We start from the raw sequence: 12,536 nt of genomic DNA, 5'->3' as shown, positions 1-12,536 counted from the left end.
GAGAATTGCATTATGGGTATGGGCAAGCGCATGTGTATTATCATACGCGAACACGCCCTAAGCAAAAAAAGGTTTGCCACCACTGGCCTAGGTCAGGGGTAGGCAAAGTTGACTCTTCTGTGACATGTGGACTTCAACTCCCAGAATTCCTGAGCTAGCATGGTAGGTTCAGGAATTCTGGGAGTTGAAGTCCACAAATCATAGAAGAGCCTACCCCTGGCGTAGGACATACAGCATAAAGCTCACACTGATCCAGCATCTCTCCACTCATGACATACAGAAAAAACCTACCATAGTTATTTCATGCCACCTAGTGGGCAATAGATAAATTACCCGTAGCTTTGAAACAATTATGTGTATGATTTTTTTAAAAAGCTAAAGATTTCTTCTGTCCAGAATCTAGGGGCGTGTGCTCATCTTTTTTTCTTTGCTGAGAGAGGCAGCTTGTCTAAAGATGTTTCTGTGGTCATATGTGCCAGCATGACTATGTACTGAATGGAATGCAATTACCCTCCTACTGAAGTAACTATTTATCTACTTTCATTTGCATGCTTTCAAACCGCTAGGTTGGCAGGAGTTGGGTCAAGGAGTTCACCCCGTCACAAGTTACTTGGGTCTCGAATTGCCAACCTTCTGGTTGACAAGTTTAGATTATTAACCTCTAGGTTACAGTGTACCTGAAGCATTTCACAATTTCAACACATTGACTCAGGCCTAATTTTCAACTCCAGGCCCAAGAATCCTCACACAGAGGCAGCATCTGAGCTGTGCAAATCCTGACAGCCACAACTTTGCAGTTCATATAGAGAAACTTGCAATTTAGCCATAGTTAGGATAATAGGTGAACAGTCTTTGGGGAAACAAAGTTAAGGGGAAAATGATCAGCTGGAATACCTTGCAGGGATCATCTGAAATGTGTTCTATATGGCAGGTGGTGGACAGCTTTGCCCACAGTTGGTGGCATTCAGATTTCAGCCAGGGAAAACCGCCAATCACTGAGTCTGAATGCAAAATTTTTTCACCTGAGCTTATAACGTTGCACGGCAAGATTTGGTTTCGTCTTGGATCATTGTTTTGCTATTTTATGATCTGAGTGGTTGAGCTTATAAATGAACTAATATAATTGGAACTCAAAGCAGGAAAAAAAAGTTTCTATTTTGAACCATGGGTGGGCTGAGACAGATTTCAGCAGAGGTAAATCTCATCAGTGTTTTAAGTGGTTTAGCTCTAAAGCCCCACTGTCTCCAGATACAAGATTTAGCTTAAAATAAATAAGATGCCTTTTAGTTAATTCTGAGCTTAACAACTTTCAGCAGCTTAACTAAACTGAGATCACAATCCTTTCGTACATTAAAGCTGATTTTTTGTTAACTTTCTCAATGGGTAGTTTAGATGAAACACAACAATAAGCTGGCTTAGTTGTTAGAACTGTTAGCCAGTTTAAAAACAGGAATTACAGGTAGTCCTTGACATAACAACCATCCGTTTAATGACCATTCAAAGTTACAATGGCACTGAAAAAAATGACTTGTTACCTCTGTTCTCATACTTAGCACCATTCCAGCATCTCCACAGTCATGTGATCTGGATTTGGATGCTTGGCATTATATATCTACGATAGTTGCAAGGTCCCAGGGTTGTCATTTGCAAGTTTCCGAAGGAGCTTCTGAACAAGCAAAGACAATGGGGAAAGCCAGTTTCGCTTAATGACCATGTGATTCATTTAACAACTGTAGTGATTTGCTTAACAACCATGGCAAAAAGGATGTAAAATGAGACATGATTCACTTAGCAACTGGAAATGTGAGGGTCCATTGTGGTTTGTAAGTCGAGAACTACCTATACTCTGAAATATTTCCAGAAGATCCCAAGCTGATTTCGGTTGATGCCTCCTAGGCACAATTGAGATTGTTAATGGTTTAGTTCTTGTGCAATCAAAGCAAATGGTGGTTTTTAACAAACTCAGGTTAAGAAAATAAGACAGGATAAACCAGTCCTAGTGTGGAAGTGAGTGCAGTCTTGCTTGGTCTCAGCCTAGTGTGATTATCTTGATAGTCTTTGAATAAAGGTATCTTCTTTCCTACTTTTCACCTTGTCCCTTTACTGAAATTGAACTCTCTCCTTCTTCCCACCTCAAATCCACGATAACCTGAAGATTTTATGTACAAAGAGTCTGAATGCAAAATATTTTTCATCTGAGTCAAGTCTCAATGTGTTTGGCTTCATTATGGATGAAGAGGCCTGAGTTTTAATAGCAAATCCATTTGACAAGAAAAGCTATTAACCTCTGTTTCTCCTATCAGTATTCTTACAGCAGCACATTTTAGTTAAAGTAATCTTCTTTGTTCCTGGAGGCTGCTTGCAGATAATGCAGACATTATCCTTATCTCTGAAATAAATAGAACAAGGTGGCATTTCAAATATTGTTGCAAGCTTGAAGGAGTCTATAATCAAAGGACTGCAGAAAGGAAGGAGCAGGAAAGGGCAAAAGGCTTTTTTGTTAGCAGCATGCAACAGAAACTCTTCCCCAGGATTAATAACCCCAGGTTTTGCTGGTGAGAACAGCTGCTGAGTTACTTATAAGGGAAAGGAAGAAGAGTGAGACTCGTGGTTATATTATTTGTAGTCTTCTTTGGCTTCATCACTGGCACCAACTTCTTTTGTCTCTTTATATTTCAGTGATCAGAGCAAAGGCTGTCTCTGAAAAAGAGGTGGACTCTGGGAACGACATCTATGGAAATCCCATCAAACGCATCCAATATGAGATCAAGCAGATAAAGGTAACAAACAGCTGCATGAGAACCTTAGCTTGGGCTCTGTGTATACAGACAGTCCCCAGGTTAAGAATGACTTCTGTTCCTAATGCTGTCCTTAACTCAGACTTATATGAAAGTCGGAATTTGTACTTAACAAATGGACAGCCTGTCACTAAATAAAAGCAGATGACATTGTCCTTCCTTGAGCTGATGAACGGCTGAAGCTGCAAAATGCTTTCAGGAACTGCTGAAAATGGCTGAAAACAGGCTTATATTATTAAAAATGCACAGCTTCAGTGGGTCCTGAAAGCATTGCATGGATTCAGCACTTCATCGACTCAAGGAAGGAGGAGGAACCACAGTCTTCCATTTTTAGCAATAGGCAGCCCGTTTGTATTTGGAGATTTATTTATTTTGATTTGTATGCTGCCAAACTCCCAAAGGACTCTGATAGTCCTTACTTACCGAACCTGGGAACTGCCTGTGCAACACTGCCTTATGCATACATACAAAGAGCAACAGCAATTCAGAGTGAAACTGCAGAGAATCTATAAACCTGTTATGTTAATGCTATTTAGTGCTACACATTTTCTATGTTTTGTTTTCATTTCACAATTCCAGCTGCCTTGTTTAGAACTATTAAAATATTATTAGTTTACAAGTCAGGAATACTTAGGCTAACAAAAGGATCAGAAAGGAAGGAAAGAAAGAGAAAGAAAAGCCTTCTAGTCTCAGCTGATAGTGTAAAAACATTGAAAAATCCCTCAAAAGCTAACGAATCAAGGGTTTGACATTTGTTAGAATTAGATTCAGTTGGCATTCTATTCCTATACTGATTTAATGAAAATAATACGGAAGAAGAAGCCTTTAAGAGCAGCTTTAGTTTCTCATTTCTGGAATTTCTTTGGAACTGACCCATTTAATGTGGGGTTTTTTTGCATGTCATCTGCAAAAACTTCTCCCTCTGCTGGAGAAGCAATTGGAAACAAATGCTCTTTTTTCCATACCTCAGATCTCTACACTAAAATAACTTGAACATAGATCTCAGTGGAACATTCCATTTGCTAGATGTATTAATTATCTATTGCTTTATGAATTTTTAAAATAACCTTAAACATAAAGTTAGCATTTGTCAAATAGAAATCTGTTGGATATAAGATTTCATGTTGAATGGTAGAATTCACGTACCACATTAGGTATACCCATGGGTGGGCTACTGCCTGGGTGGGTGGGATGCAGTGGGGTAGCAAAAATGGAGCTCCACCCCAGAGCACCCAATTTGCACTGAAAGATGTTGAAAGAAAATGCAGGGCGTCCTGCATAAGCCACGTCCACAGTGTGGTAGTAGAAATTTTGGTAGCCCTTTACTGGGTTTACCACATAGGCAACTTTACTTTCTAAATCACAATTTATGGCATGATACAGTCTGTGAATCCCTTTGTTGCAATAATGGTTAAGGGGCGGCCTTTAAAAAATAAATAGGTAGCAACATTTTATTGGCATATGGATTTATTTCTCCAAGAGGGAAAATAGATAGGAAAAAATATACATGCCTATACATGCATATACAAAGGATTAAAGAAAATTGTGGAAACACTGATTGCTTTGTTTGATCCCAAACTGTGTTTGGGAAAGAACTTGGGATAACATTGGAAACACTAGAACTGTCTTCCCCACCTTGATCTTCTCCAAATGTGCCAGATTACCAATCTTACAGTTTCTAGCCAGGATTTCTGGAATGAGAACAGCACATCTGGAGAGTACCAGTTTGAAAAGGCTGCACCAGAAACATGCCGGACATTATTAGCATGAGGAAAGATTAGTGCATCTAAAATCTCTAAAGCAGTGGTTCTCAACCTTTCTAATGCCGTGACCCCTTAATACAGTTCCTCTTGTTGTGGTGACCCCCAACCATAACTCTAGCGCCAATTCTCCCAACAGAGCTTTAAGCTGATTGGCAGGAAGGTCAGAGGGACACCCCCAATGTGAACGCCTGATTGGTCGGATTGTAAAAATATGTTCCAAAGCGCCAGAATAGAAGCTTTAGTTCCTAACACCGTGGGAAATTTGTCTTTTCCAAGGGTCTTAGGCAACCTCTGTGAAATGGTCGTTCGACCCCCAAAGGGGTCCTGACCCCTAGGTTGAGAACCACTGCTCTAAAGGATGTGTTCCATTTTTTTTTTAATATTAACTGGTAGGTTGCTGACCTTTACTCTTGGTCTTGCTTCTTTCCTTTTCAGATGTTTAAAGGGCCAGAACAGGACATTGAATTCATCTTCACAGCTCCCTCCTCAGCAGTGTGTGGAGTATCACTGGATGTTGGTGGCAAGAAGGAATATCTCATTGCAGGTAAAACATAATAAATTTTCAAAGCCTATAGAAAAGGCATAAGAAATAGAAAGTCAATGAAATGAAGGTATGAAAGACAAAACAACAACAACAAACCAAAATCTATTTTTATCAGCACCATCTCACTGTAAATACACAAAATATTTCTGACAATGAGCTTTGCAGCAAAAAATGCAACTTCTAATTTGGTGATCATGTACTTTTGGCAACTTACTACTGTACTAGGATTTTGCAGTGGTGTTTGACTGGCTGTTTCTCAGAAAATAAAGTAATAAACAGGAACCTTAGTCTGACTCTAGTTCAGCTTCAGTTGGTGCTCTCTGAGCTTGGTTTTTTTTTTCTTGCAGATGTTTCATTACCCAAACCGTGGATAATATCATCGGTGCTAGTAAGGAGTGGGGTTAGCTCTGTTAATATTTCAGTGTCTTGCCCCATGTTAGTAGGGGTGGTCTTAGAGGTTCTTTGGTTGGGCTGACCACTGTTTATTTGGCAGTTCCTTGATTGGGGTATTGTTTATTTGATTGTTGGTTTGATGTTAATTTTGGAGTTAATCTGCGTTCAACTGAATCTGACTGCTGGTGGGGAGGTGTTTTGGTCTTTCTCCGTACTGAAGGAGTGGGTCCAGCAGTCACGTGGGTTGCTCCTGTCCAATCCGATGGGACTGAGCCTAGTATTAAAAAAGCCTGCTGGATCCGCCCCTTCCCCAGAATTCGCTCAGTCCCGCTATCCTGCGGTCGTGTGAACGCTCGTTCCTCTCTTTTTTTTTTCAATTTTTTTAATTATTTTTTTAAAATAACAAACAAACAAACATGCAAACATTAAACATAAAGTGGGGGTACATTTCCCCCGCTTATCTTGAAAGTATAAATTCAAATACAGAAAAAGAATACATAGTTAGATATATATTGAATATTAAAATTTTTTAATGAATTTGAGTTAAAGTTTTCCAAATTTTTACTAATATATGTAGATGAACCAAAATTCTTACTATGTTACTTATACATAAACTAATTCTACCATAATCATCAAGCAGTATATTTAAACTAATGTTGACATTAATATTACCCAAATAAAAACAAATTCAACAAATTAACTAAAAATAGGTTTATATATCTTATTTTTTCTTATCTATCCATTTATAAACATTGTTCCACGTTTCATAGAACTTAGTATCTTCCTGATCATTTAAACGTCTTGTCATCATATCCATTTCAGCGCAGTCTAGTACTTTTGCTATAACTTCTTCTTCTTTGGGGATTTCTTCCCCCTTCCAATTTTGCGCATATATAATTCTAGCCGCAGTTAATATATGTATAATTAAATATAAGATTTCTTTCTTATAAGTCTGATTAGTGATTCCTAGTAAATAGAATTCCGGAGTGTTTTCTATATCCTGCTTAACTATTTCTTTTATCATTTTCTCTATCATCTTCCAATATGTTTTAGCTTTACCACATGTCCACCATTGATGGTAATATGTTCCTATTTCTTTCTTACATTTCCAGCACAATGGAGATGTTTTGGGAAACATTTTTGCTATCCTGTTTGGTGGGAGATGCCACCTATAGAACATTTTAATTTGGTTTTCTTTTAATGATACTGATTTAGTCATTTTCCAATTGTTAATCCAAACTTTCTCCCATGTATCAATATCTATTTCCTTATCAATATTTCTGCACCATCTTATCATGTTATCTTTTAAGGTCAATTCTATATTTTTATGTGCGATAAGGAATTTATATATTTTACCTATTGTTTTTGTTTGGTTGATAGTAATTAAATTGCTTAACAAATTTTTACTTTTATTAAAAATATAGAGGATTTTGTCCTTCTGATATCTAGATCGAATCTGGGCATAATGCCACCAATCTTGTTATCCCTTCTTCTTGTAGTTTAGTCCTGGATTTTAACTTCATTTGGTCATTTAGTAAATCTTTATATCTTATAATTTTTTTCTTGTCTTTTATAGACTTCGGATGTGTTATTGCTTCTAGAGGGGCAAGCCATTCAGGAATAGTTAAAAAGTGATTTTTCCTTATATCTTTCCAAACCTCTAGTAAATATTTCCTTAATGTGTGTCTTTTAAAATATGAGTGGTTTTTCTCCTTATCATACCATAAAAATGCATGCCATCCAAGCATAAGATCAAGTCCTTTTAAATTTAATATTCTTTTATTATCTAGGGTTATCCACTCTCTAATCCATGTTAAGGCGGCCGCCTGGTAATATAGTTTCCAATTTGGAAGACCAAATCCTCCTCTTTCTTTAATATCTTCTAGACAGTTTATTTTTATCCTTGCTTTTTTCCCTTGCCATAAATTTTTTTTAACTACATTTGTTAAAGTTTTGAAGAAGATACCCCCTGGATTTATTGGAATTACCTGGAAGAGAAATAAAACCTTAGGTAAAATATTCATCTTAATTGTTGCAACTCTTCCTAAAAAAGATATTTTCAAGTTATTCCACATTGCTAAGTCTTTTTTAATTTCTGTTAATAATTTTATGTAGTTGTCATTTTTTAAAGTTATTGTTTTAGCTGTTAGAGATATTCCTAAATATTTTACTTTTTTAACAATTTTTATTCCAGAGATGCTTTCTAGTTTGATTTCTTTTATTTTACTCATATTTTTAGTTAAAAATTGTGTTTTACTTTTATTTATCTTTAAGCCTGCTACCTTTCCATATTGTTCTATAGCTTGCATTAATATAGGAACTGTTGTTATCGGTTCTTCGATTATAAACGTTAAATCGTCTGCAAAGGCTTGGACTTTATAAGTTTCATCTCCTACAGTTAGGCCTTTTATTTTAGAGTCTGTTCTTATCTTAATTAATAGAGTCTCCAGAACCATAATAAATAGCAGTGGTGATATAGGACAACCTTGACGGACTCCCCTATTTATCTCAAGTATTGGTAGAACGCTCGTTCCTCTCAAAACACCTTCCCTTCGATCTTTCTCTTCTAAAAACAGTAAGATTATTCTATTATTAAAGCTTGCCGACAGTGAAATCTACTCAGCCGTATCGGGCTTCGAGTTTGGGGGAGAAGTGAGCGGCACAGCCATTCGCGGTTTATTTTCCCTCCGTGCTGTCGCTGCAGCCGGCCTGGAATTTAACCTTATTCCTCTTGGCCTGGAGGTCCTGCCGGGGCAAGCCACTGTTTACATAAGGATTTAAGGGCTATTTACCTCCTGCGGTGTGGGACTTGATTGTCTCCCGGACTTAGTTCCCTCCGGTTGCAATTTAAACGGAGCGGGTTTTTTGGCGCGAAGGCCCTCGCGCCCAGTAACTTCGCACTTTCGGTTTTGCCCTTCTTGGTCAGCCATCAGTGCTTCCAGTCCGCCGCTTGACCCTGGAGTAGCTGTGAGTCCCTCAGGTCTATTCTCCACGGAAGTGGCCTCCAACCAGTGTGCCTTGGTTTACTTAAGTTTTGTGAGGCCTGCCACGCTGCATTTAGGGACACGAACTCTTGGTACTGTCCGGATTGCCCCTAAGTCGCAGCCGCTCCTGGGCCTAGGAGCAGGGTCACCTCTCCTCTTGGGAAGCTCATTAAATTCTTCTCCCCCCTAAATTTCTTGGCTCAAGCCTCGTCTTCTGTAATTTGTTCAGACTATGGCTTCCTTTCCCAAGAGAGGCACTACTAAAGGTCCCAGAGAGGTTAGGCCTACTGGTGATGCATCTACTAATATCCCCCAGGCCTCTTCCTCCTCTTCTTCAGGGGCCCATTCCTTGGCTAAGTCCACCAGGGCTGAGAAGAGAAGGGACCTAGCCCTACAAAAAATACATGATAAATCAGCCAAACGTTTAAAGGTGCAGGCCCAAGTGCATATGAATCCAACCCCCCCAGAGGTCTCTAACCTGCCTCTCTCTGGGGTTCCTGTGCTATCCCTGGATGAGCCAAACCTAAATCCACCCCAACCTAACCTATGGGGCTTAGGTCCAGAGGAGCCAGATATTACTGAGGATTCCTCCCAGCCAGAACCTTCTCAGGCCTTCAGGGATCCTCCTACTTTTCCGGCTCATATTTCTTCCTTGCCTCCGGAGTTTCAGTCTATCTTGTCTGTTTTGACTAAAACCATTGATGCTAAACTCTCGGCCATCAATGTTCCTTCCTTGTCTCATCCCCCTCCACGTTCCTCCCGTCCCGTGAGTTCTCCTTCCTACAGAGCCCCAGTCATGGAGGACTCTGATTCCTCTCAGGAAGAGAATGAGGACGTGGATGCAGAAGAGGATGATGACCCTTTTCAGCATCTGTCGGAAGATGAGGACTCTCAAATTAAGATTCCAGCCCCAGCTGCCATCTTTCCACCTCAACTCTTCAAATCTCTCCTTCTTAAGGCAAGAGTATCCACGGGGCTAGCCGCGCAAGAGAAGCAGGCTACTCCTTCCACAGACCCTCCGGAGCAAAATCTTCCTTATTTCATGGAAGAACAGGAAGACAATGAGGTAATTCCTATGCCCAAATTGTTTAAGGACGCCTTGCTCAAACAGTGGGACCACCCAACCTCTGGCTTCACTCCCACTTCCAAGGACAAGAAGCTTTACAAGCTCTCTCCCTCCTATGAGGAACTCCTAGCCTGTCCCAGGCCAGATGATCCGGTGAAGACTCTTCACTCGGCTGCTGCCATGCCTGGCGAAGCAGAGGAGGTCCTCCATCCAGAAGACAAGCATCTTGAGCAAATGCTCAAAAGAGGTTTCTTCGCTGACTCATGGGCCATTAAAAGTGCTGCAGCAGCATCTTTCTTTTCCAGAGCCATGCTCTTGTGGCTTCGTCAGCTCCAACAACATCTACCTCCAGATGATCTACGAGGCCAACAAGATTTCAACAAAATCTTCGCAGCTGCCCAATATGTAGCGGATGCTACTCTCCAATCTTCCAGATTTGCAGCCAGGTCAGTAGCGGCCTCCACAACGGCCAGAAGACTTCTATGGCTCCGCCCTTGGCAGGCGGGAGTAAGGCAGAAGTGGCAGTTAGCCATGGGTCCTCTGAAACGCAATCTCCTCTTCGGAGACCTTCTGGACCCTCTCCTCACAGAGACCACGGACAAGAAAAAGGTCTTAGGACCTACCACCAAGAAGGCCTCTAAACCGCAGTCCTTTCGGCGCACAGGGCGTCAACAGGATCAAGGGTTTGCCTTTCAAAGGAATCCAGGTCAGTATTCCCCTCGATTTCGATCCCAATCTAGAAACTCCAGGGGCAGAGGTTCCCGCTACCAGAGGGGATCCTCCTCTACCAGAGCCTCCAAAAAATCCAGATGGTGAGTCTCCCTCTTTTCCCATAGGCGGTCGCCTGGCCTGTTTCTCCTCCGCCTGGCACCGTTCTTGTAAGGACCCCTGGGTCATTGATACTGTGGAAAGGGGTCTCCGTTTAGAGTTCATTTCTCTTCCCCCTAACCGTTTTATTTCTTGTCCTTCTCCCAGCTCCTCCACATCTCGTATCCGAATGGAGGAGGCTATTTCTCATTTGTTAGCTATTAAAGCTATCCAGCCGGTCCCCTCTCTCCAGAGAGGCTTGGGCTTTTACTCCATCCTCTTCATGGTCCCTAAGACCTCTGGAGGTTGGAGAGCCATTTTAGATCTAAAAAAATTGAACCAATTCATAAAATATAGGAAATTCAAAATGTATTCCTTATCCTCCATCCTGGCCGCCCTGCATCCGGGGGATTTTATGGTCTCCTTCGACCTTACGGAAGCCTACCTCCATATCCCCATTGCCAAAGGCCATAGAAAATTTCTGCGTTTTGCTTTTCAAGGCAGGCATTTTCAGTATAGGGCTATGCCATTTGGGCTCTCCTCAGCTCCCAGAGTCTTCACTAAGCTCTTGGGATCCCTGGCGGCTCATATCCGGGCCACGCCCATTCATATTTTATGTTATTTAGATGACATTTTAATTCATGGGAATTCAAAAAATGGAGTGGCTGCAGATCTCTTCTCCACCATGTCGGTTCTACAGAACCATGGTTTCTCTATAAATTTCAAAAAGAGCCACCTTAAGCCATCCACTTCCATTCTACATCTGGGAACTGTCATTAATTCTGAGATATCCCAGGTTTTCCTCTCTCTTGAGAGAAAACGCAGCATGTTGGATCTCATCGCTCGCATCCTATCCCAACAATCTGCCTCCATCGTCACCCTATCCTCCCTACTGGGAAAGATGGTGTCTTGTATTGGCATTGTCCCCTGGGCCCGCCTTCACGCCAGGGAACTACAGTGGCTTCTGTTACCATTCCAGAGATCGGGCCACAGCAATTCGACTCGTCGCATCGCCATTCCACCGACAGTTCGCAGATCCCTCAAGTGGTGGACTTCTCCAGCCCTAGACAAGGGATCTCCCTTCCGGTGCCCAGACCAGTTTGTTGTCACCACAGATGCCAGCCTCTCGGGCTGGGGAGCCCATGCCCAGGGTCTACTAGCCCAGGGCACGTGGTCACCGGAGGAGGCTTCTAGGCCCATCAATTGGCTAGAATTAAGAGCCGTGTCTCTAGCTCTAAAGCAATTCAAGCCTCTCATCTCCAACCAGAATGTTCTGATTCTTACCGACAACATAGCCACCAAAAGCCACATTTGCAGACAGGGAGGCACAAGATCCAAGGCCCTCATGAGGGAGGCCCTAAAGTTAGGCCTTTGGGCGGAGAAACATCTCCAGTCGCTCCTAGCCGATCACATCTCGGGGAGCCTCAACGTCCAAGCGGACTGGCTATCGCGAGCAACCATAGATCCAGGAGAGTGGAATCTCCATCAAGCACTGTTCCACCAAATCTGCCTCAGGTTCGGCCATCCAGTGCTGGATCTGTTTGCGACCAAAGCCAACGCCCAGCTCCCTTGTTTCATCTCCAGGTTTCCATCCCCGGGAGCAGAGGCAATCAATGCTCTCAGGATCCCTTGGCCTCCAGGTCTTCTGTATGCCTTCCCTCCAATTCCAATTCTGCCAGACGTGGTTCACAAGATCATCCTGGAGAGGGCTCGAGTAATTCTGATCGCCCCTCACTGGCCTCGCAGGCCCTGGTTCGCGGATCTCCAACAGCTGTCCGTCCAGGACCCCTGGCGACTCCCCGTTTCGGAGGATATGTTGCAGCAGGGGGCCTCCTTCCATCCGGATCCGGAGTGGTTCCACCTCACCGCCTGGCTATTATCCGGAGAGACCTAGACCTGCGAGGGTACGACCCAGACACAGTGGAAATCATCCTGAAGTCTAGAAGAGGGTCTACCAACCGGATATACGACCATACTTGGTCCAAATTCCATCAGTGGTGCTCGCAGGAGGGCTTATCTCCCCTGTGTCTTCCCATTCACAGGATAATCTCCTTCCTCATGAAAGGTTTCCACCAAGGCCTCTCTACCAGCACCATCCGTCGCCACCTGGCAGCCATCTCTTCTGTCTTGGCGGGGCCTCGCAGGCAGCCTCTCCGCTCCTTTCCGGAAATCCAAGAATTT

The 12,536-nt window shown here is 42.3% G+C and overlaps 1 protein-coding gene across 1 annotated transcript in view; it reads left to right on the top strand.

Annotated features, from left to right (window-relative positions):
* Window positions 1–12,536, top strand: part of TIMP2 (TIMP metallopeptidase inhibitor 2) — a 56,782-nt gene that overhangs the window by 32,172 nt on the left and 12,074 nt on the right. Inside the window, exons 2-3 of the mRNA XM_070740157.1 lie at window positions 2,680–2,780; window positions 4,997–5,105. Coding sequence (XP_070596258.1) covers window positions 2,680–2,780; window positions 4,997–5,105 — 210 coding nt within the window. The remainder of the gene's footprint in view (window positions 1–2,679; window positions 2,781–4,996; window positions 5,106–12,536) is intronic.

This window comes from Erythrolamprus reginae, chromosome 2 (genome assembly GCF_031021105.1).
Source record: "Erythrolamprus reginae isolate rEryReg1 chromosome 2, rEryReg1.hap1, whole genome shotgun sequence".
In the NCBI taxonomy this organism is placed as follows: Eukaryota; Metazoa; Chordata; class Lepidosauria; order Squamata; family Dipsadidae; genus Erythrolamprus; species Erythrolamprus reginae.
The sequence above is the reverse complement of the archived record's forward strand: the minus strand, read 5'-3'. Positions and strand labels throughout refer to the sequence as shown.